We start from the raw sequence: 26,053 nt of genomic DNA, 5'->3' as shown, positions 1-26,053 counted from the left end.
ATGAAAGCAAATTTTTGTATTTTACATCTAAGAATGTTTTCATGTGTTAGTTGTAGAATTATTTTAGAAGCTATATTTATGATCTGAGCTGAATGATCTGTTAAATTTATTTACATCTGAACGGTTAATTACGTTGCTGAGATTATTAATGAGGAAAATATCTAGTTGAATTTTTTCTTTTTGGCTCAGGAATTTCTTGAAATCATGTTTACCCAGGCTCTCGAGTACTGTGTCTTCATACTCATTGTTAGAAACTAGAGTTTCCCAGATTAAGCTGTCAAAATAATGTCTCCTGTGAATATCATCGAGTCGCAGTTTTCCGTTTTTGCATATTGATTCAATTCATTTGTCAAAAAGATCAAAGATTCTGACGAACATCTGTATGGACTGAGTTTTGGAGGGTAGTATAAGCAACAAATCAGCATTGAGACATCTTTTGGCTTAACATTGATAACAACGCTTTCATTTTCAGAATTCGAAGGAACCTTCTCATGAGGTATGTTCAGTACGGCAATGAGGACTCCGCCGTCTTTAGTTTTGCACGGATCACTTTTTCTGTCTCTTCTATGAATCGTATAGTCTTCAAGGAAAAGGGATTTGGCGTCATATCACTAGTGAGCCAGGTTTCTGTAAAGCGAATAATGTCTAGTTCGTTTTCATTGACACACAGTTTGCAAAGTTACTTCGCCGATTTAGATCAATTAAGCTTCGTAAATTATAGGTTAAGGTTTTCAATTCTGAGTGTAATAGTCATTCGTTTTAATTTGTAACATTTTCATTTATTTGGACATTTGTCCATTTTCTGTTGTCTGCTATCTGGAGTACGAGATTTCGAATTCTAAGTTTTTTAGGATTTTTTCCTGTTTTGATCATTTCTCTCATCGTTTGGAGAATCTGGTTTTCGATAGCTCGTTAACTGAGGTTGAGTTCTTTACTTATAAAAACTGGTTTGCCGTAATCTTTCGTTTTTGCAAGCGAGAGTAGAATAAGCCTTTTTGCATAGTCGCTGTCTATTTTAGCTACCAAGGTTCGACTTTTTCTTTCCCGATATTTGCCTACTCTCTTTAGATCTGTGACATTGCATGTGACTCTGAGATGTTTTCCGATAGCTTTCACCTCTTTTAAATCGTGTTCGTATATGTCTCTATTATTAGTGGAGACTAGTTCAGGAATGTCTCTGAATCGGATACCGTCATAGTATTCCTTATTTGAGAATTTTTCTTTGTGTTTGTGGAGCATCTGCAGGTTGTGGTTATGCTGGTGAGGGTTGTACACTTTTAATTTCAATAGCACTTTTAATCTCTTTAAGTTGGTTCCCAATTTTTTTTTGCTTCCCTTCTTAATTCTACAACTTCCTGTTTTATCTCTCTGATGGTTTCGTCAGTCCTCGAGCTAACAATTACATCAAGTATCTGGTCCTTTTTTTAGCTCTAGGCACTTTTGGCATATTAAGAGAACATTTTGCATTATAATACTGATGACAATAATAGCCTCTTGGGACGTGCCAGTACTCTTTTGTAAGGTGCATGCATTCACCACATGCTACGCAATTGAAAATGGCCGACTTTTCTTCAATATTGGTTGAGCAAGTTTTACAGCGTTTGTTATGACAATAATAGTTAGTTAGTTTTTGATCGCCACTCATGATTTTGCTTTTTTATTTTTTTTAGTTAACTTAGACAAGAGATTGTTCTGATAGAAGGATAGATCGTTTTAAATTTTCAATGTTTCGAGAAGACGTAGTGCTGGGAGGGCCCCGAACCAGCAAATATTCTGACCGTCTTTTTTCATCTGTTAGTCTACGTTGAATTTTTACCAGCTTGTCTTACGATTATCAGATTCTGCATTCATCATATTTTTGTTTTGCTTTGATTTTTTCATACGTTCCTGGATAGCTTCTGCTTCAAAAAGTAAGTAGAATAGGTCTTATTTATTCATTGAATCAACCTTCTGTCAATAAATTTATGTAAGATGTCATCCGTGCTAAAAGTGTAACGATTTATTCAATAATTGTTCGAATTTACGGTTTATCAACCGGTAATTTTTTGGCTTCAAATAGTTCTTAACAATTGGCGTACTCTTTTATTAAAATTTCCCTTTCGTTTTATCTGCTTTTTTAATGCTATTTTTCTGCCTTCAACATGATGCAGCTCACTGAGCTGGGGGCTAAGAAAGAACTGAATTCTCTACGGTAGGCGGGTGGAAAAACAGTAATAACTGTAGTGTTTTTGCGGGAGGGAAGGCTTCACCCCTAATTAGTATAGTATTAATTCAATGCTTTTACGCTGCTCTAGAGCCTAGCATATTGCTGCAAATTAAAAGAAATTGAAGCGGCAGGAGAATGTCAATGCATTGATTGAAAGAATCCCAGTCTAAATTTTGTTGTAAATCTCATTAGTACTGTTTGCGTAATTGCTTATTTCTTTGTGTACCTATCATTCGGGTTCGGTTTTTTACTGTTTCAGTGAAACGATGACACGTCACGGAAAAAACTGCACCGCAGGAGCCGTGTATACCTATCATGAGAAAAAGAAAGACACCGAGGCAAGTGGTTACGGAACAAAGAAGACAAGGCTTGGGCGCGATTCCATAAAAGATTTCGACTGCTGCAATTTGACCCTCCAGCCATGTAAAGATCCAGTTATCACACCAGATGGCTATCTGTATGAACGTGAAGCAGTTTTGGAATATATGATCAAACAGAAACGAGAAGTTGCAAAGCAAATGAAAGCTTACGAAGAATATTTAGCGAAACAGAAGAAAAAGGAAGATGATAGTAATATTGAGAAAGAGCTCAAAAGAATCGAAAGTTTTGTTTCCAATGAAAGTAGAATTACAAGTAAATCCCATCATTTAAACCAAACAACTTCAGAAAATCCTAATAGTTGTTTTTGGGTTCCTGAAGTTTCAGCTAAGAATGCTGTCACAGAAACTAATATGAAGAAACCGAACCAACAAGTTACGTGTCCGATGAGCAAAAAGCCACTTAAACTTAAGAATCTAGTAGATGTTAAATTTACAGCTGCCAATAAGGATACGAAGGGTTCTTCGGGATACTCAACTGCAAAATATATGTGTGCATTAACGAATGACGCCCTTTCTAACAGTACGCCTTGTGTTGTATTAAAGCCTTCAGGACAAGTAATAACAGTGGAAGCCTTAGACAAACTGATTCGAACAGATATGTTAGATCCGTGGAAGAATGTGAAATTAGAAGAGTCCGATGTAATTTTACTGCAAAGAGGAGCCTCGGGGTTTTCAGGATCGGGCGTCGAATTGAAAGCTGAAAAATATGCGCCAAGTATGACAATAAGCTGAAAAGAAAAGCAAACAAACCGTACCTGAAAACATTCCCGATGTCCTCCACCTGATTTTACAACATTTATGTTCAGAGAAAAAGTTTTCTTTAATTTTCTTATTCAAAATTTGTTTTAAAAGGCACATTTCAATGATTACCACATTAGTAAAATTAATTATTATTTGGCGTATATTTTAAAACGCACTATAAGAGCAACATCAGTTTTTTTAGCGGAAGGTAAACAATTGCCGTCGTAAAACACGGTTTGAAAAGCCGTTTGCGACCATAATTTGAGAAATCAGCTCACACTTGAAATTGATTAGGATGGTAGAGCTAAAGTGAGAAGAACCGAGCTGAATTGAAGCCTGGCATTGATCAATGAGACAGTAAATGTATTAATTACAATTTTTTGTCATTCAAAAATCTCTGCTAAAGTTGCAACTATGCGCTGATGAGTATTTTGACTAAACAAATCATACTGTGGAGAACATAGACCTGTCTGTTTCCTTTCAGCCATAGTTTTGTTAAATAAAAGTTTCGGAAAACTAGTTGGCTTATCGCAAGAATTAAAAATCCCAATAGACTTGTGTGTATGTTATCTAATAAGTTTAGGCCAGTATTTAATAAGCACAGATTCCCAGAATTAAAGTAGACTAAAAAATTTGGAGTGCCAGAATAATTGAATTATGAACAACTAGCGCTAAACCGAATAAGAGAACTGAAAATTGCTGAAGAGATAATAATGGCCATTTCTCCAACTGCCCAGTAATATTGACTCTTATATCAACTGTCAAATGAGAGGTAATCTTTTCATATATGCGATTAATGCTTCTCCGGGAACTCTGATTTTTCGTCAGACCGTTTGACTCGGCCGCAAAAAATGAGAAAAACAGTTGAATCTCGGATGGTACCTGCTAGCTGACAGGCTATCGTGGAGCTTTAATAGTCGTACAAATCACCAAGCTGCTGAAAAGACTTGAAATATTGATGTTAAACCCCTCTCCCCAAATTATTTTATTTCAACTATTCGGCTTTGTTTCGGAGTTTGATCATTTATCGATGGCAACAACCGTGTGGTACTTTTTATGAACAATTTTTGGCAAAAAAGTTTCATTAATTGTCTTTCAGTTTGAACTAAGACCCTTTCTGAAACTTGAACTCACTTAAATTTGTTGCGGATGCAACTTCAAGATGGCTAAATACGGAAGTTAAGATGATTTGCCGCAAAAAATTTGACTTTTTGTCCCACATTGCTAACTGTCAGTTACCAAAAAACATGGAAACAAAACATCTGAATTTGACCTTTTCAATGCTAGAAATATGTTTTTCACTACATATTAATGGTAACTAACCGACATTCAACCTTCTGATGTTACAATTACAGACGCTAACGATTACTTGGTTGTGACAAGAGCAGACAATGATCTGCATGGATTTTTTACTTGAATCAGATGTCACCAGGGACAATTTTTTTTGGAAGTTGGGTTTCAGACGTCACCCCTACAAGAGGTTCTAGTTTTTTTACTGGTTTCAGACGTCACCAGCAGAAGTCCGCCCGAGGTCTTAGACGCCACCTCTGATGTCCTGTTCCCCGGTTAGATCGAGCCAAAAAATCTCTAATTTTTTCCACAAAAAGGCACCAAAAAATTGAAATTTATCCCCCAAAAACCTGTTTTCTGTTACTATAACACCTCGATTGATAAACTTTGACTAGTTTTATTATTCTAACAGCAAGTAAAAGCAATTTAACTACTTTGAAAGAAAAATTTGGTGAGAAAAAGGCCGAAAGTCAGAAAAACGGTCGCAAAATCAGAAAAATCAAAAAATCCATTTTGATTTTCTGATTGAATTTTCTAATGAAATACCAAAAAAGCCCTCGAACTATTTTTTTGAGCTAGTTTTCAAATAGCAAGAAGGCAATTCTAGTCGATATATCATACTGGAGTCTTAGAAACAAGAAATGTTAGAAAATTTTTTCTGAAATCAGAAAATTCAAAAACCCATTCTGATTTTCTGACCACATATCCTGTTGATTCACAGTAAAAACTGTTAATCTAGCCCTGTGAGTTTGTTTTGAAGTAGCCAGAAACCCATTTTAGTCGATGTATTGCACAGGGATCTCAAAAACAAGAAATGTTAGAAACTTTTTTCTGAAATCAGAAAATTCAAAAAACCCATTTTGATTTTCTGACTCCATATCTTATTGATTCACAAAATAAACTCTTAAACTATCTTTGTGAGTTAGTTTTGCAGTAGCCAAAAAGCTATTTTGGGTCGATATATTATACTGAGTCATCAAAAACGAGAATTGTCAGAAAATTTTTTCTGAAATCAGAAAAATCAGAAAACCCATTTTGATTTTCTGACCCCATATCTTATTGATTCACAAAATAAACTCTTAAAATATCTTTGTGAGTTAATTTTGCAGTAGCCAGAAAGCTATTTTGGGTCGATATAGTATACTGAGTCATCAAAAACGAGAATTGTCAGAAAACTTTTTCTGAAATCAGAAAAATCAAAAAACCCATTTTGATTTTCTGACCCCATATCTTATTGATTCACAAAATAAACTCTTAAACTATCTTTGTGAGTTAGTTTTGCAGTAGCCAGAAAGCTATTTTGGGTCGATATAGTATACTGAGTCATCAAAAACGAGAATTGTCAGAAAACTTTTTCTGAAATCAGAAAAATCAAAAAACCCATTTTGATTTTCTGACCCCATATCTTATTGATTCACAAAATAAGCTCTTAAACTATCTTCGTGAGTTAGTTTTGCAGTAGCCAGAAAGCTATTTTGGGCCGATATAGTATACTGAGTCATCAAAAACGAGAATTGTCAGAAAATTTTTTCTGAAATCAGAAAATTCAAAACCATTTTGATTTTCTGACTCCATATCTTATTGATTCACAAAATAAACTCTTAAACTATCTTTGTGAGTTAGTTTTGCAGTAGCCAAAAAGCTATTTTGGGTCGATATATTATACTGAGTCATCAAAAACGAGAATTGTCAGAAAATTTTTTCTGAAATCAGAAAAATCAGAAAACCCATTTTGTTTTTCTGACCCCATATCTTATTGATTCACAAAATAAACTCTTAAAATATCTTTGTGAGTTAATTTTGCAGTAGCCAGAAAGCTTTTTTGGGTCGATATAGTATACTGAGTCATCAAAAACGAGAATTGTCAGAAAACTTTTTCTGAAATCAGAAAAATCAAAAAACCCATTTTGGTTTTCTGACCCCGTATCTTTTTGATTCACAAAATAAACTTTTAAACTATCTTTGTGAGTTAGTTTTGCATTAGCCAGAAAGCTATTTTGCGTCGATATAGTGTACTGAGTCATCAAAAACGAGAATTGTCAGAAAATTTTCTCTGAAATCAGAAAAATCAAAAAACCCATTTTGATTTTCTGACCCCATATCTTATTGATTCACAAAATAAACTCTTAAAATATCTTTGAGTTAATTTTGCAGTAGCCAGAAAGCTATTTTGGTCGATATAGTATACTGAGTCATCAAAAACGAGAATTGTCAGAAAACTTTTTCTGAAATCAGAAAAATCAAAAAACCCATTTTGATTTTCTGACCCCATATCTTATTGATTCACAAAATAAATTCTTAAACTATCTTTGTGAGTTAGTTTTGCAGTAGCCAGAAAGCTATTTTGGGTCGATATAGTATACTGAGTCATCAAAAACGAGAATTGTCAGAAAATTTTTTCTGAAATCAGAAAAATCAAAAAACCCATTTTGATTTTCTGACCCCATATCTTATTGATTCACAAAATAAACTCTTAAAATATCTTTGTGAGTTAATTTTGCAGTAGCCAGAAAGCTATTTTGGTCGATATAGTATACTGAGTCATCAAAAACGAGAATTGTCAGAAAACTTTTTCTGAAATCAGAAAAATCAAAAAACCCATTTTGATTTTCTGACCCCATATCTTATTGATTCACAAAATAAACTCTTAAAATATCTTTGTGAGTTAATTTTGCAGTAGCCAGAAAGCTATTTTGGTCGATATAGTATACTGAGTCATCAAAAACGAGAATTGTCAGAAAACTTTTTCTAAAATCAGAAAAATCAAAAAACCCATTTTGATTTTCTGACCCCATATCTTATTGATTCACAAAATAAACTCTTAAAATATCTTTGTGAGTTAGTTTTGCAGTAGCCAGAAACCCATTTTAGTCGATGTATTGCACAGGGATCTCAAAAACAAGAAATGTTAGAAATTTTTTCTGAAATCAGAAAATTCTAAAAACCCATTTTGATTTTCTGACTCCATATCTTATTGATTCACAAAATAAACTTTTAAACTATCTTTGTGAGTTAGTTTTGCAGTAGCCAGAAAGCTTTTTTGGTCGATATAGTATACTGAGTCATCAAAAACGAGAATTGTCAGAAAACTTTTTCTGAAATCAGAAAAATCAAAAAACCCATTTTGATTTTCTGACGCCATATCTTATTGATTCACAAAATAAACTCTTAAAATATCTTTGTGAGTTAATTTTGCAGTAGCCAGAAAGCTATTTTGGTCGATATAGTATACTGAGTCATCAAAAACGAGAATTGTCAGAAAACTTTTTCTGAAATCAGAAAAATCAAAAAACCCATTTTGATTTTCTGACCCCATATCTTATTGATTCACAAAATAAACTCTTAAAATGTCTTTGTGAGTTAATTTTGCAGTAGCCAGAAAGCTATTTTGGTCGATATAGTATACTGAGTCATCAAAAACGAGAATTGTCAGAAAACTTTTTCTGAAATCAGAAAAATCAAAAAACCCATTTTGATTTTCTGACCCCATATCTTATTGATTCACAAAATAAACTCTTAAAATATCTTTGTGAGTTAGTTTTGCAGTAGCCAGAAACCCATTTTAGCATTAGCCAGAAATCTATTTTGGGTCGATATAGTGTACTGAGTCATCAAAAACGAGAATTGTCAGAAAATTTTTTCTGAAATCAGAAAAATCAAAAAACCCATTTTGATTTTCTGACCCCATATCTTTTTGATTCACAAAATAAACTTTTAAACTATCTTTGTGAGTTAGTTTTGCATTAGCCAGAAAGCTATTTTGCGTCGATATAGTGTACTGAGTCATCAAAAACGAGAATTGTCAGAAAATTTTCTCTGAAATCAGAAAAATCAAAAAACCCATTTTGATTTTCTGACCCCATATCTTATTGATTCACAAAATAAACTCTTAAAATATCTTTGAGTTAGTTTTGCAGTAGCCAGAAAGCTATTTTGGTCGATATAGTATACTGAGTCATCAAAAACGAGAATTGTCAGAAAACTTTTTCTGAAATCAGAAAAATCAAAAAACCCATTTTGATTTTCTGACCCCATATCTTATTGATTCACAAAATAAATTCTTAAACTATCTTTGTGAGTTAGTTTTGCAGTAGCCAGAAAGCTATTTTGGGTCGATATAGTATACTGAGTCATCAAAAACGAGAATTGTCAGAAAATTTTTTCTGAAATCAGAAAAATCAAAAAACCCATTTTGATTTTCTGACCCCATATCTTATTGATTCACAAAATAAACTCTTAAAATATCTTTGTGAGTTAATTTTGCAGTAGCCAGAAAGCTATTTTGGTCGATATAGTATACTGAGTCATCAAAAACGAGAATTGTCAGAAAACTTTTTCTGAAATCAGAAAAATCAAAAAACCCATTTTGATTTTCTGACCCCATATCTTATTGATTCACAAAATAAACTCTTAAAATATCTTTGTGAGTTAATTTTGCAGTAGCCAGAAAGCTATTTTGGTCGATATAGTATACTGAGTCATCAAAAACGAGAATTGTCAGAAAATTTTTTCTGAAATCAGAAAATTCAAAACCATTTTGATTTTCTGACTCCATATCTTATTGATTCACAAAATAAACTCTTAAAATATCTTTGTGAGTTAATTTTGCAGTAGCCAGAAAGCTATTTTGGGTCGATATAGTATACTGAGTCATCAAAAACGAGAATTGTCAGAAAACTTTTTCTGAAATCAGAAAAATCAAAAAACCCATTTTGATTTTCTGACCCCATATCTTATTGATTCACAAAATAAACTCTTAAACTATCTTTGTGAGTTAGTTTTGCAGTAGCCAGAAAGCTATTTTGGGTCGATATAGTATACTGAGTCATCAAAAACGAGAATTGTCAGAAAACTTTTTCTGAAATCAGAAAAATCAAAAAACCCATTTTGATTTTCTGACCCCATATCTTATTGATTCACAAAATAAGCTCTTAAACTATCTTCGTGAGTTAGTTTTGCAGTAGCCAGAAAGCTATTTTGGGTCGATATAGTATACTGAGTCATCAAAAACGAGAACTGTCAGAAAATTTTTTCTGAAATCAGAAAATTCAAAAAACCCATTTTGATTTTCTGACCTCATATCTTATTGATTCACAAAATAAGCTCTTAAACTATCTTCGTGAGTTAGTTTTGCAGTAGCCAGAAAGCTATTTTGGGCCGATATAGTATACTGAGTCATCAAAAACGAGAATTGTCAGAAAATTTTTTCTGAAATCAGAAAATTCAAAACCATTTTGATTTTCTGACTCCATATCTTATTGATTCACAAAATAAACTCTTAAACTATCTTTGTGAGTTAGTTTTGCAGTAGCCAAAAAGCTATTTTGGGTCGATATATTATACTGAGTCATCAAAAACGAGAATTGTCAGAAAATTTTTTCTGAAATCAGAAAAATCAGAAAACCCATTTTGTTTTTCTGACCCCATATCTTATTGATTCACAAAATAAACTCTTAAAATATCTTTGTGAGTTAATTTTGCAGTAGCCAGAAAGCTTTTTTGGGTCGATATAGTATACTGAGTCATCAAAAACGAGAATTGTCAGAAAACTTTTTCTGAAATCAGAAAAATCAAAAAACCCATTTTGATTTTCTGACCCCGTATCTTTTTGATTCACAAAATAAACTTTTAAACTATCTTTGTGAGTTAGTTTTGCATTAGCCAGAAAGCTATTTTGCGTCGATATAGTGTACTGAGTCATCAAAAACGAGAATTGTCAGAAAATTTTCTCTGAAATCAGAAAAATCAAAAAACCCATTTTGATTTTCTGACCCCATATCTTATTGATTCACAAAATAAACTCTTAAAATATCTTTGTGAGTTAGTTTTGCAGTAGCCAGAAACCCATTTTAGCATTAGCCAGAAATCTATTTTGGGTCGATATAGTGTACTGAGTCATCAAAAACGAGAATTGTCAGAAAATTTTTTCTGAAATCAGAAAAATCAAAAAACCCATTTTGATTTTCTGACCCCATATCTTATTGATTCACAAAATAAACTCTTAAAATATCTTTGTGAGTTAATTTTGCAGTAGCCAGAAAGCTATTTTGGTCGATATAGTATACTGAGTCATCAAAAACGAGAATTGTCAGAAAACTTTTTCTGAAATCAGAAAAATCAAAAAACCCATTTTGATTTTCTGACCCCATATCTTATTGATTCACAAAATAAACTCTTAAAATATCTTTGTGAGTTAATTTTGCAGTAGCCAGAAAGCTATTTTGGTCGATATAGTATACTGAGTCATCAAAAACGAGAATTGTCAGAAAACTTTTTCTAAAATCAGAAAAATCAAAAAACCCATTTTGATTTTCTGACCCCATATCTTATTGATTCACAAAATAAACTCTTAAAATATCTTTGTGAGTTAGTTTTGCAGTAGCCAGAAACCCATTTTAGTCGATGTATTGCACAGGGATCTCAAAAACAAGAAATGTTAGAAATTTTTTCTGAAATCAGAAAATTCTAAAAACCCATTTTGATTTTCTGACTCCATATCTTATTGATTCACAAAATAAACTTTTAAACTATCTTTGTGAGTTAGTTTTGCAGTAGCCAGAAAGCTTTTTTGGTTGATATAGTATACTGAGTCATCAAAAACGAGAATTGTCAGAAAACTTTTTCTGAAATCCAAAAAATCAAAAAACCCATTTTGATTTTCTGACGCCATATCTTATTGATTCACAAAATAAACTCTTAAAATATCTTTGTGAGTTAATTTTGCAGTAGCCAGAAAGCTATTTTGGTCGATATAGTATACTGAGTCATCAAAAACGAGAATTGTCAGAAAACTTTTTCTGAAATCAGAAAAATCAAAAAACCCATTTTGATTTTCTGACCCCATATCTTATTGATTCACAAAATAAACTCTTAAAATGTCTTTGTGAGTTAATTTTGCAGTAGCCAGAAAGCTATTTTGGTCGATATAGTATACTGAGTCATCAAAAACGAGAATTGTCAGAAAACTTTTTCTGAAATCAGAAAAATCAAAAAACCCATTTTGATTTTCTGACCCCATATCTTATTGATTCACAAAATAAACTCTTAAAATATCTTTGTGAGTTAGTTTTGCAGTAGCCAGAAACCCATTTTAGCATTAGCCAGAAATCTATTTTGGGTCGATATAGTGTACTGAGTCATCAAAAACGAGAATTGTCAGAAAATTTTTTCTGAAATCAGAAAAATCAAAAAACCCATTTTGATTTTCTGACCCCATATCTTTTTGATTCACAAAATAAACTTTTAAACTATCTTTGTGAGTTAGTTTTGCATTAGCCAGAAAGCTATTTTGCGTCGATATAGTGTACTGAGTCATCAAAAACGAGAATTGTCAGAAAATTTTCTCTGAAATCAGAAAAATCAAAAAACCCATTTTGATTTTCTGACCCCATATCTTATTGATTCACAAAACAAACTCTTAAAATATCTTTGAGTTAATTTTGCAGTAGCCAGAAAGCTATTTTGGTCGATATAGTATACTGAGTCATCAAAAACGAGAATTGTCAGAAAACTTTTTCTGAAATCAGAAAAATCAAAAAACCCATTTTGATTTTCTGACCCCATATCTTATTGATTCACAAAATAAATTCTTAAACTATCTTTGTGAGTTAGTTTTGCAGTAGCCAGAAAGCTATTTTGGGTCGATATAGTATACTGAGTCATCAAAAACGAGAATTGTCAGAAAATTTTTTCTGAAATCAGAAAAATCAAAAAAACCCATTTTGATTTTCTGACCCCATATCTTATTGATTCACAAAATAAACTCTTAAAATATCTTTGTGAGTTAATTTTGCAGTAGCCAGAAAGCTATTTTGGTCGATATAGTATACTGAGTCATCAAAAACGAGAATTGTCAGAAAACTTTTTCTGAAATCAGAAAAATCAAAAAACCCATTTTGATTTTCTGACCCCATATCTTATTGATTCACAAAATAAACTCTTAAAATATCTTTGTGAGTTAATTTTGCAGTAGCCAGAAAGCTATTTTGGTCGATATAGTATACTGAGTCATCAAAAACGAGAATTGTCAGAAAACTTTTTCTGAAATCAGAAAAATCAAAAAACCCATTTTGATTTTCTGACCCCATATCTTATTGATTCACAAAATAAACTCTTAAAATATCTTTGTGAGTTAGTTTTGCAGTAGCCAGAAACCCATTTTAGCATTAGCCAGAAATCTATTTTGGGTCGATATAGTGTACTGAGTCATCAAAAACGAGAATTGTCAGAAAATTTTTTCTGAAATCAGAAAAATCAAAAAACCCATTTTGATTTTCTGACCCCATATCTTTTTGATTCACAAAATAAACTTTTAAACTATCTTTGTGAGTTAGTTTTGCATTAGCCAGAAAGCTATTTTGCGTCGATATAGTGTACTGAGTCATCAAAAACGAGAATTGTCAGAAAATTTTCTCTGAAATCAGAAAAATCAAAAAACCCATTTTGATTTTCTGACCCCATATCTTATTGATTCACAAAATAAACTCTTAAAATATCTTTGAGTTAATTTTGCAGTAGCCAGAAAGCTATTTTGGTCGATATAGTATACTGAGTCATCAAAAACGAGAATTGTCAGAAAACTTTTTCTGAAATCAGAAAAATCAAAAAACCCATTTTGATTTTCTGACCCCATATCTTATTGATTCACAAAATAAATTCTTAAACTATCTTTGTGAGTTAATTTTGCAGTAGCCAGAAAGCTATTTTGGGTCGATATAGTATACTGAGTCATCAAAAACGAGAATTGTCAGAAAATTTTTTCTGAAATCAGAAAAATCAAAAAACCCATTTTGATTTTCTGACCCCATATCTTATTGATTCACAAAATAAACTCTTAAAATATCTTTGTGAGTTAATTTTGCAGTAGCCAGAAAGCTATTTTGGTCGATATAGTATACTGAGTCATCAAAAACGAGAATTGTCAGAAAACTTTTTCTGAAATCAGAAAAATCAAAAAACCCATTTTGATTTTCTGACCCCATATCTTATTGATTCACAAAATAAACTCTTAAAATATCTTTGTGAGTTAATTTTGCAGTAGCCAGAAAGCTATTTTGGTCGATATAGTATACTGAGTCATCAAAAACGAGAATTGTCAGAAAACTTTTTCTAAAATCAGAAAAATCAAAAAACCCATTTTGATTTTCTGACCCCATATCTTATTGATTCACAAAATAAACTCTTAAAATATCTTTGTGAGTTAGTTTTGCAGTAGCCAGAAACCCATTTTAGTCGATGTATTGCACAGGGATCTCAAAAACAAGAAATGTTAGAAATTTTTTCTGAAATCAGAAAATTCTAAAAACCCATTTTGATTTTCTGACTCCATATCTTATTGATTCACAAAATAAACTTTTAAACTATCTTTGTGAGTTAGTTTTGCAGTAGCCAGAAAGCTATTTTGGTCGATATAGTATACTGAGTCATCAAAAACGAGAATTGTCAGAAAACTTTTTCTGAAATCAGAAAATTCAAAAAAACCAATTTGATTTTCTGACCCCATATCTTATTGATTCACAAAATAAACTTTTAAACTATCTTTGTGAGTTAGTTTTGCGGTAGCCAGAAAGCTATTTTGGGTCGATATAGTATACTGAGTCATCAAAAACGACAATTGTCAGTAAATTTTTTCTGAAATCAGAAAAATCAAAAAACCCATTTTGATTTTCTGACCCCGTATCTTTTTGATTCACAAAATAAACTTTTAAACTATCTTTGTGAGTTAGTTTTGCATTAGCCAGAAAGCTATTTTGCGTCGATATAGTGTACTGAGTCATCAAAAACGAGAATTGTCAGAAAATTTTCTCTGAAATCAGAAAAATCAAAAAACCCATTTTGATTTTCTGACCCCATATCTTATTGATTCACAAAATAAACTCTTAAAATATCTTTGAGTTAATTTTGCAGTAGCCAGAAAGCTATTTTGGTCGATATAGTATACTGAGTCATCAAAAACGAGAATTGTCAGAAAACTTTTTCTGAAATCAGAAAAATCAAAAAACCCATTTTGATTTTCTGACCCCATATCTTATTGTTTCACAAAATAAATTCTTAAACTATCTTTGTGAGTTAGTTTTGCAGTAGCCAGAAAGCTATTTTGGGTCGATATAGTATACTGAGTCATCAAAAACGAGAATTGTCAGAAAATTTTTTCTGAAATCAGAAAAATCAAAAAACCCATTTTGATTTTCTGACCCCATATCTTATTGATTCACAAAATAAACTCTTAAAATATCTTTGTGAGTTTATTTTGCAGTAGCCAGAAAGCTATTTTGGTCGATATAGTATACTGAGTCATCAAAAACGAGAATTGTCAGAAAACTTTTTCTGAAATCAGAAAAATCAAAAAACCCATTTTGATTTTCTGACCCCATATCTTATTGATTCACAAAATAAACTCTTAAAATATCTTTGTGAGTTAATTTTGCAGTAGCCAGAAAGCTATTTTGGTCGATATAGTATACTGAGTCATCAAAAACGAGAATTGTCAGAAAACTTTTTCTGAAATCAGAAAAATCAAAAAACCCATTTTGATTTTCTGACCCCATATCTTATTGATTCACAAAATAAACTCTTAAAATATCTATGTGAGTTAGTTTTACAGTAGCCAGAAACCCATTTTAGTCGATGTTTTGCACAGGGATCTCAAAAACAAGAAATGTTAGAAAATTTTTCTGAAATCAGAAAATTCTAAAAACCCATTTTGATTTTCTGACTCCATATCTTATTGATTCACAAAATAGACTCTTAAACTATCTTTGTGAGTTAGTTTCGCGGTAGCCAGAAAGCTATTTTGGGTCGATATAGTATACTGAGTCATCAAAAACGAGAATTGTCAGAAAATTTTTTCTGAAATCAGAAAAATCAAAAAACCCATTTTGATTTTCTGACCCCGTATCTTTTTGATTCACAAAATAAACTTTTAAACTATCTTTGTGAGTTAGTTTTGCATTAGCCAGAAAGCTATTTTGCGTCGATATAGTGTACTGAGTCATCAAAAACGAGAATTGTCAGAAAATTTTCTCTGAAATCAGAAAAATCAAAAAACCCATTTTGATTTTCTGACCCCATATCTTATTGATTCACAAAATAAACTCTTAAAATATCTTTGAGTTAATTTTGCAGTAGCCAGAAAGCTATTTTGGTCGATATAGTATACTGAGTCATCAAAAACGAGAATTGTCAGAAAACTTTTTCTGAAATCAGAAAAATCAAAAAACCCATTTTGATTTTCTGACCCCATATCTTATTGTTTCACAAAATAAATTCTTAAACTATCTTTGTGAGTTAGTTTTGCAGTAGCCAGAAAGCTATTTTGGGTCGATATAGTATACTGAGTCATCAAAAACGAGAATTGTCAGAAAATTTTTTCTGAAATCAGAAAAATCAAAAAACCCATTTTGATTTTCTGACCCCATATCTTATTGATTCACAAAATAAACTCTTAAAATATCTTTGTGAGTTAATTTTGCAGTAGCCAGAAAGCTATTTTGGTCGATATAGTATACTGAGTCATCAAAAACGAGAATTGTCAGAAAACTTTTTCTGAAATCAGAAAAATCAAAAAACCCATTTTGATTTTCTGACCCCATATCTTATTGATTCACAAAAACTCTTAAAACATCTTTGTGAGTTAATTTTGCAGTAGCCAGAAAGCTATTTTGGTCAATATAGTATACTGAGTCATCAAAAACGAGAATTGTCAGAAAACTTTTTCTGAAATCAGAAAAATCAAAAAACCCATTTTGATTTTCTGACCCCATATCTTATTGATTCACAAAATAAACTCTTAAGATATCTTTGTGAGTTAGTTTTGCAGTAGCCAGAAACCCATTTTAGTCGATGTTTTGCACAGGGATCTCAAAAACAAGAAATGTTAGAAAATTTTTCTGAAATCAGAAAATTCTAAAAACCCATTTTGATTTTCTGACTCCATATCTTATTGATTCACAAAATAAACTCTTAAACTATCTTTGTGCGTTAGTTTTGCATTAGCCAGAAAGCTATTTTGGGTCGATATAGTGTACTGAGTCATCAAAAACGAGAATTGTCAGAAAACTTTTTCTGAAATCAGAAAAATCAAAAAACCCATTTTGATTTTCTGACCCCATATCTTATTGATTCACAAAATAAACTCTTAAAATATCTTTGTGAGTTAATTTTGCAGTAGCCAGAAAGCTATTTTGGTCGATATAGTATACTGAGTCATCAAAAACGAGAATTGTCAGAAAACTTTTTCTGAAATCAGAAAAATCAAAAAACCCATTTTGATTTTCTGACCCCATATCTTATTGATTCACAAAATAAATTCTTAAACTATCTTTGTGAGTTAGTTTTGCAGTAGCCAGAAAGCTATTTTGGGTCGATATAGTATACTGAGTCATCAAAAACGAGAATTGTCAGAATATTTTTTCTGAAATCAGAAAACTCAAAAAAACCATTTTGATTTTCTGACCCCATATCTTATTGATTCACAAAATAAACTCTTAAACTATCTTTGTGAGTTAGTTTCGCAGTAGCCAGAAAGCTATTTTGGGTCGTTATAGTATACTGAGTCATCAAAAACGAGAATTGTCAGAAAATTTTTTCTGAAATCAGAAAAATAAAAAACCCATTTTGATTTTCTGACCCCATATCTTATTGATTCACAAAATAAACTCTTAAACTATATTTGTGAGTTAGTTTTGCAGTAGCCAGAAAGCTATTTTGGTCGATATAGTATACTGAGTCATCAAAAACAAGAATTGTCAAAATTTTTTCTGAAATCAGGAAAATCAAAAAACCCATTTTGATTTTCTGACCCCATATCTTATTGATTCACAAAATAAACTCTTAAACTATCTTTGTGAGTTAGTTTTGCAGTAGCCAGAAAGCTATTTTGGGTCGATATAGTATACTGAGTCATCAAAAACGAGAATTGTCAGAAAATTTTTTCTGAAATCAGAAAAATAACCCATTTTGATTTTCTGACCCCATATCTTATTGAGTCACAAAATAAACTCTTAAAATATCTTTGTGAGTTAATTTTGCAGTAGCCAGAAAGCTATTTTGGTCGATATAGTATACTGAGTCATCAAAAAGGAGAATTGTCAGAAATCTTTTTCTGAAATCAGAAAAATCAAAAAACCCATTTTGATTTTCTGACCCCATATCTTATTGATTCACAAAATAAACTCTTAAACTATCTTTGTGAGTTAGTTTTGCAGTAGCCAGAAAGCTATTTTGGGTGGTTATAGTATACTGAGTCATCAAAAACGAGAATTGTCAGAAAATTTTTTCTGAAATCAGAAAAATAAAAAACCCATTTTGATTTTCTGACCCCATATCTTATTGATTCACAAAATAAACTCTTAAACTATATTTGTGAGTTAGTTTTGCAGTAGCCAGAAAGCTATTTTGGTCGATATAGTATACTGAGTCATCAAAAACAAGAATTGTCAAAATTTTTTCTGAAATCAGGAAAATCAAAAAACCCATTTTGATTTTCTGACCCCATATCTTATTGATTCACAAAATAAACTCTTAAACTATCTTTGTGAGTTAGTTTTGCAGTAGCCAGAAAGCTATTTTGGGTCGATATAGTATACTGAGTCATCAAAAACGAGAATTGTCAGAAAATTTTTTCTGAAATCAGAAAAATAACCCATTTTGATTTTCTGACCCCATATCTTATTGATTCACAAAATAAACTCTTAAAATATCTTTGTGAGTTAATTTTGCAGTAGCCAGAAAGCTATATTGGTCGATATAGTATACTGAGTCATCAAAAAGGAGAATTGTCAGAAATCTTTTTCTGAAATCAGAAAAATCAAAAAACCCATTTTGATTTTCTGACCCCATATCTTATTGATTCACAAAATAAACTCTTAAAATATCTTTGTGAGTTAGTTTTGCAGTAGCCAGAAACCCATTTTAGTCGATTCATTGCACAGGGATCTCAAAAACAAGAAATGTTAGAAAGTTTTTCTGAAATCAGAAAATTCTAAAAACCCATTTTGATTTTCTGACTCCATATCTTATTGATTCACAAAATAAACTCTTAAACTATCTTTGTGCGTTCGTTTTGCATTAGCCAGAAAGCTTTGGGTCGATATAGTGTACTGAGTCATCAAAAACGAGAATTGTCAGAAAATTTTTTCTGAAATCAGAAAAATAACCCATTTTGATTTTCTGACCCCATATCTTATTGATTCACAAAATAAACTCTTAAAATATCTTTGTGAGTTAATTTTGCAGTAGCCAGAAAGCTATTTTGGTCGATATAGTATACTGAGTCATCAAAAAGGAGAATTGTCAGAAATCTTTTTCTGAAATCAGAAAAATCAAAAAACCCATTTTGATTTTCTGACCCCATATCTTATTGATTCACAAAATAAACTCTTAAAATATCTTTGTGAGTTAGTTTTGCAGTAGCCAGAAACCCATTTTAGTCGATTCATTGCACAGGGATCTCAAAAACAAGAAATGTTAGAAAGTTTTTCTGAAATCAGAAAATTCTAAAAACCCATTTTGATTTTCTGACTCCATATCTTATTGATTCACAAAATAAACTCTTAAACTATCTTTGTGCGTTAGTTTTGCATTAGCCAGAAAGCTTTGGGTCGATATAGTGTACTGAGTCATCAAAAACGAGAATTGTCAGAAAACTTTTTCTGAAATCAGAAAAATCAAAAAACCCATTTTGATTTTCTGACCCCATATCTTATTGATTCACAAAATAAACTCTTAAAGTATCTTTGAGTTAATTTTGCAGTAGCCAGAAAGCTATTTTGGTCGATATAGTATACTGAGTCATCAAAAACGAGAATTGTCAGAAAACTTTTTCTGAAATCAGAAAAATCAAAAAACCCATTTTGATTTTCTGACCCCATATCTTATTGATTCACAAAATAAATTCTCAAACTATCTTTGTGAGTTAGTTTTGCAGTAGCCAGAAAGCTATTTTGGGTCGATATAGTATACTGAGTCATCAAAAACGAGAATTGTCAGAATATTTTTTCTGAAATCAGAAAACTCAAAAAAACCATTTTGATTTTCTGACCCCATATCTTATTGATTCACAAAATAAACTCTTAAACTATCTTTGTGAGTTAGTTTTGCAGTAGCCAGAAAGCTATTTTGGGTCGATATAGTATACTGAGTCATCAAAAACGAGAATTGTCAGAAAATTTTTTCTGAAATCAGAAAAATAAAAAACCCATTTTGATTTTCTGACCCCATATCTTATTGATTCACAAAATAAACTCTTAAACTATCTTTGTGAGTTAGTTTTGCAGTAGCCAGAAAGCTATTTTGGTCGATATAGTATACTGAGTCATCAAAAACGAGAATTGTCAAAATTTTTTCTGAAATCAGGAAAATCAAAAAACCCATTTTGATTTTCTGACCCCATATCTTATTGATTCACAAAATAAACTCCTAAACTATCTTTGTGAGTTAGTTTTGCAGTAGCCAGAAAGCTGTTTTGGGTCGATATAGTATACTGAGTCATCAAAAACGAGAATTGTCAGAATATTTTTTCTGAAATCAGAAAACTCAAAAAAACCATTTTGATTTTCTGACCCCATACCTTATTGATTCACAAAATAAACTCTTAAACTATCTTTGTGAGTTAGTTTTGCAGTAGCCAGAAAGCTATTTTGGTCGATATAGTATACTGAGTCATCAAAAACGAGAATTGTCAGAATATTTTTTCTGAAATCAGAAAACTCAAAAAAACCATTTTGATTTTCTGACCCCATATCTTATTGATTCACAAAATAAACTCTTAAACTATCTTTGTGAGTTAGTTTTGCAGTAGCCAGAAAGCTATTTTGGGTCGATATAGTATACTGAGTCATCAAAAACGAGAATTGTCAGAAAATTTTTTCTGAAATCAGAAAAATAAAAAACCCATTTTGATTTTCTGACCCCGTATCTTATTGATTCACAAAATAAACTCTTAAACTATCTTTGTGAGTTAGTTTTGCAGTAGCCAGAAAGCTATTTTGGTCGATATAGTATACTGAGTCATCAAAAACGGGAATTGTCAAAACTTATTCTGAAATCAGGAAAATCAAAAAACCCATTTTGATTTTCTGACCCCATATCTTATTGATTCACAAAATAAACTCTTAAACTATCTTTGTGAGTTAGTTTTGCAGTAGCCAGAAAGCTATTTTGGGTCGATATAGTATACTGAGTCATCAAAAACGAGAATTGTCAGAATATTTTTTCTGAAATCAGAAAACTCAAAAAAACCATTTCGATTTTCTGACCCCATATCTTATTGATTCACAAAATAAACTCTTAAACTATCTTTGTGAGTTAGTTTTGCAGTAGCCAGAAAGCTATTTTGGGTCGATATAGTATACTGAGTCATCAAAAACGAGAATTGTTAGAATATTTTTTCTGAAATCAGAAAACTCAAAAAAACCATTTTGATTTTCTGACCCCATATCTTATTGATTCACAAAATAAACTCTTAAACTATCTTTGTGAGTTAGTTTTGCAGTAGCCAGAAAGCTATTTTGGGTCGATATAGTATACTGAGTCATCAAAAACGAGAATTGTCAGAAAATTTTTTCTGAAATCAGAAAAATAAAAAACCCATTTTGATTTTCTGACCCCATATCTTATTGATTCACAAAATAAACTCTTAAACTATCTTTGTGAGTTAGTTTTGCAGTAGCCAGAAAGCTATTTTGGTCGATATAGTATACTGAGTCATCAAAAACGAGAATTGTCAAAATTTTTTCTGAAATCAGGAAAATCAAAAAACCCATTTTGATTTTCTGACCCCATATCTTATTGATTCACAAAATAAACTCTTAAACTATCTTTGTGAGTTAGTTTTAATGTAGCCAGAAAGCTATTTTGGGTCGATATAGTATACTGAGTCATCAAAAACGAGAATTGTCAGAATATTTTTTCTGAAATCAGAAAACTCAAAAAAACCATTTTGATTTTCTGACCCCATATCTTATTGATTCACAAAATAAACTCTTAAACTATCTTTGTGAGTTAGTTTTGCATTAGCCAGAAAGCTATTTTGGGTCGATATAGTATACTGAGTCATCAAAAACGAGAATTGTCAGAATATTTTTTCTGAAATCAGAAAACTCAAAAAAACCATTTTGATTTTCTGACCCCATATCTTATTGATTCACAAAATAAACTCTTAAACTATCTTTGTGAGTTAGTTTTGCAGTAGCCAGAAAGCTTTTTTGGGTCGATATAGTATACTGAGTCATCAAAAACGAGAATTGTCAGAAAATTTTTTCTGAAATCAGAAAAATAAAAACCCATTTTGATTTTCTGACCCCATATCTTATTGATTCACAAAATAAACTCTTAAACTATCTTTGTGAGTTAGTTTTGCAGTAGCCAGAAAGCTATTTAGGTCGATATAGTATACTGAGTCATCAAAAACGAGAATTGTCAAAATTTTTTCTGAAATCAGGAAAATCAAAAAACCCATTTTGATTTTCTGACCCCATATCTTATTGATTCACAAAATAAACTCTTAAACTATCTTTGTGAGTTAGTTTTGCAGTAGCCAGAAAGCTATTTAGGGTCGATATAGTATACTGAGTCATCAAAAACGAGAATTGTCAGAATATTTTTTCTGAAATCAGAAAACTCAAAAAAACCATTTTGATTTTCTGACCCCATATCTTATTGATTCACAAAATAAACTCTTAAACTATCTTTGTGAGTTAGTTTTGCAGTAGCCAGAAAGCTATTTTGGGTCGATATAGTATACTGAGTCATCAGAAACGAGAATTGTCAGAATATTTTTTCTGAAATCAGAAAACTCAAAAAAACCATTTTGATTTTCTGACCCCATATCTTATTGATTCACAAAATAAACTCTTAAACTATCGTTGTGAGTTAGTTTTGCATTAGCCAGAAAGCTATTTTGGATCGATATAGTATACTGAGTCATCAAAAACGAGAATTGTCAGAAAATTTTTTCTGAAATCAGAAAAATAAAAAACCCATTTTGATTTTCTGACCCCATATCTTATTGATTCACAAAATAAACTCTTAAACTATCTTTGTGAGTTAGTTTTGCAGTAGCCAGAAAGCTATTTTGGTCGATATAGTATACTGAGTCATCAAAAACGAGAATTGTCAAAATTTTTTCTGAAATCAGGAAAATCAAAAAACCCTTTTTGATTTTCTGACCCCATATCTTATTGATTCACAAAATAAACTCTTAAACTATCTTTGTGAGTTAGTTTTGCATTAGCCAGAAAGCTATTTTGGGTCGATATAGTATACTGAGTCATCAAAAACGAGAATTGTCTGAAAATTTTTTCTGAAATCAGAAAAATAAAAAACCCATTTTGATTTTCTGACCCCACATTTTATTGATTCACAAAATAAACTCTTAAACTATCTTTGTGAGTTAGTTTTGCAGTAGCCAGAAAGCTATTTTGGTCGATATAGTATACTGAGTCATCAAAAACGAGAATTGTCAAAATTTTTTCTGAAATCAGGAAAATCAAAAAACCCATTTTGATTTTCTGACCCCATATCTTATTGATTCACAAAATAAACTCTTAAACTATCTTTGTGAGTTAGTTTTGCAGTAGCCAGAAAGCTATTTTGGGTCGATATAGTATACTGAGTCATCAAAAACGAGAATTGTCAAAATTTTTTCTGAAATCAGGAAAATCAAAAAACCCATTTTGATTTTCTGACCCCATATCTTATTGATTCACAAAATAAACTCTTAAACTATCTTTGTGAGTTAGTTTTGCAGTAGCCAGAAAGCTATTTTGGGTCGATATAGTATACTGAGTCATCAAAAACGAGAATTGTCAAAATTTTTTCTGAAATCAGAAAAATCAAAAAACCCAATTTGATTTTCTGACCCCATATCTTATTGATTCACAAAATAAACTCTTAAACTATCTTTGTGAGTTAGTTTTGCAGTAGCCAGAAAGCAATTTTGGGTCGATATAGTATACTGAGTCATCAAAAACGAGCATTGTCAAAATTTTATCTAAAATCAGAAAAATCAAAAAACCATTTTGGTTCTCTGACCCCATATCATTTTGATTCAAAAAATAAACTTTTAAACTATCTTTGTGAGTTAGTTTTGCAGTAGCCAGAAAGCTATTTTGGGTCCATATAGTATACTGAGTCATTAAACACGAGAAATGTTAGAAAATTTTTTCTGAAATCAGAAAGATCAAAAAACCCAATTTGATTTTCTGACACCATATCTTATTGATTCACAAAATAAACTCTTAAACTATCTTTGTGAGTTAGTTTTGCAGTAGCCAGAAAGCTATTTTGGGTCGATATAGTATACTGAGTCATCAAAAACGAGAATTGTCAGAAAATTTTTTCTGAAATCAGAAAAATCAAAAAACCCATTTTGGTTCTCTGACCCCATATCTTATTGATTCACAAAGTAAACTTTTAAACTATCTTTGTGAGTTAATTTTGCAGTAGCGAAAAAGCTATTTTGGGTCGATATTGTATACTGAGTCATCAAACACGAGAAATGTTAGAAAATTTTTTCTGAAATCAGAAAATTCAAAAAACCCATTTTGATTTTCTGACCCTATATCTTATTGATTCACAAAATAAACTCTTAAACTATCTTTGTGAGTTAGTTTTGCAGTAGCCAGAAAGCTATTTTGGGTCGATATAGTATACTGAGTCATCAAAAACGAGAATTGTCAGAAAATTTTTTCTGAAATCAGAAAAATCAAAAAACCCATTTTGATTTTCTGACCTCATATCTTATTGATTCACAAAATAAGCTCTTAAACTATCTTTGTGAGTTAGTTTTGCAGTAGCCAGAAAGCTATTTTGGTCGATATAGTATACTGAGTCGTCAAAAACGAGAATTGTCAGAAACTTTTTTCTGAAATCAGAAAAATCAAAAAACCATTTTGATTCTCTGACCCCGTATCTTATTGATTCACAAAATAAACTTTTAAACTATCTTTGTGAGTTAGTTTTGCAGTAGCCAGAAAGCTATTTTGGGCCGATATAGTATACTGAGTCATTAAACACGAGAAATGTTAGAAAATTTTTTCTGAAATCAGAAAATTCAAAAAACCCAATTTGATTTTCTGACCCCATATCTTATTGATTCACAAAATAAACTCTTAAACTATCTTTGTGAGTTAGTTTTGCAGTAGCCAGAAAGCTATTTTGGGTCGATATAGGATACTGAGTCATCAAAAACGAGAATTGTCCGAAAATTTTTTCTGAAATCAGAAAAATCAAAAAACTCATTTGGATTTTCTGACCCCATATCTTATTGATTCGCAAAATAAACTCTTAAACTATCTTTGTGAGTTAGTTTTGCAGTAGCCAGAAAGCTATTTTGGGTCGATATAGTATACTGAGTCATCAAAAACGAGAATTGTCAGAAAATTTTTAATCAAAAAACCCATTTTGATTTTCTGACCCCATATCCTATTGAATCACAAAAAAAACTCTTAAACTGTCTTTGTGATTTAGTTTTGCGGTAGCCAGAAAGCTATTTTGGGTCGATATAGTATACTGAGTCATCAAAAACGAGAATTGTCAGAAAATTTTTTCTGAAATCAGAAAAATCAAAAAACCCAATTTGATTTTCTGACCCCATATCTTATTGATTCACAAAATAAACTCTTAAACTATCTTTGTGAGTTAGTTTTGCAGTAGCCAGAAAGCTATTTTGGGTCGATATAGTATACTGAGTCATCAAAAACGAGAATTGTCAGAAAATTTTTTCTGAAATCAGAAAAATCAAAAAACCCATTTTGATTCTCTGACCCCATATCTTATTGATTCACAAAATAAACTTCAAACTATCTTTGTGAGTTAGTTTTGCAGTAGCCAGAAAGCTATTTTGGGTCGATATAGTATACTGAGTCATCAAAAACGAGAATTGTCAGAAAATTTTTAATCAAAAAACCCATTTTGATTTTCTGACCCCATAGCCTATTGAATCACAAAAAAACTCTTAAACTGTCTTTGTGAGTCAGTTTTGCGGTAGCCAGAAAGCTATTTTGGGTCGATATAGTATACTGAGTCATCAAAAACGAGAATTGTCAGAAAATTTTTTCTGAAATCAGAAAAATCAAAAAACCCAATTTATTTTCTGAGCCCATATCTTATTGATTCACAAAATAAACTCTTAAACTATCTTTGTGAGTTAGTTTTGCAGTAGCCAGAAAGCTATTTTGGGTCGATATAGTATACTGAGTCATCAAAAACGAGCATTGTCAAAATTTTTTCTGAAATCAGAAAAATCAAAAAACCATTTTGGTTCTCTGACCCCATATCATTTTGATTCACAAAATAAACTTTTAAACTATCTTTGTGAGTTAGTTTTGCAGTAGCCAGAAAGCTATTTTGGGTCCATATAGTATACTGAGTCATTAAACACGAGAAATGTTAGAAAATTTTTTCTGAAATCAGAAAATTCAAAAAACCCAATTTG

The 26,053-nt window shown here is 31.2% G+C and overlaps 2 protein-coding genes across 3 annotated transcripts in view; one reads left to right on the top strand and one right to left on the bottom strand.

Moving 5' to 3' along the window:
- Nucleotides 1-3,488, top strand: part of LOC142336896 (nitric oxide synthase-interacting protein-like) — a 40,699-nt gene extending 37,211 nt beyond the window's left edge. The window contains exons 1-2 of one of the 2 annotated variants that reach the window (XM_075385867.1): nucleotides 1,641-1,910; nucleotides 2,466-3,488. In XM_075385867.1, the coding sequence (XP_075241982.1) occupies nucleotides 2,473-3,318 (846 nt within the window). In that variant the 5' untranslated portion in view covers nucleotides 1,641-1,910; nucleotides 2,466-2,472 and the 3' untranslated portion in view covers nucleotides 3,319-3,488. Of the gene's footprint in view, nucleotides 1-1,640; nucleotides 1,911-2,465 lie in introns of those variants that run through there. The other variant, XM_075385866.1, reaches the window with a different exon arrangement.
- Nucleotides 1-26,053, bottom strand: part of LOC142335994 (cilia- and flagella-associated protein HOATZ-like) — a 138,852-nt gene that overhangs the window by 47,487 nt on the left and 65,312 nt on the right. The gene's annotated exons all lie outside the window — the stretch shown is intronic.

The sequence above is a fragment of the Convolutriloba macropyga genome, chromosome 3 (assembly GCF_964194025.1).
Source record: "Convolutriloba macropyga chromosome 3, txConMacr16.3, whole genome shotgun sequence".
Lineage (NCBI taxonomy): Eukaryota > Metazoa > Xenacoelomorpha > Acoela > Convolutidae > Convolutriloba > Convolutriloba macropyga.
The sequence above is the reverse complement of the archived record's forward strand: the minus strand, read 5'-3'. Positions and strand labels throughout refer to the sequence as shown.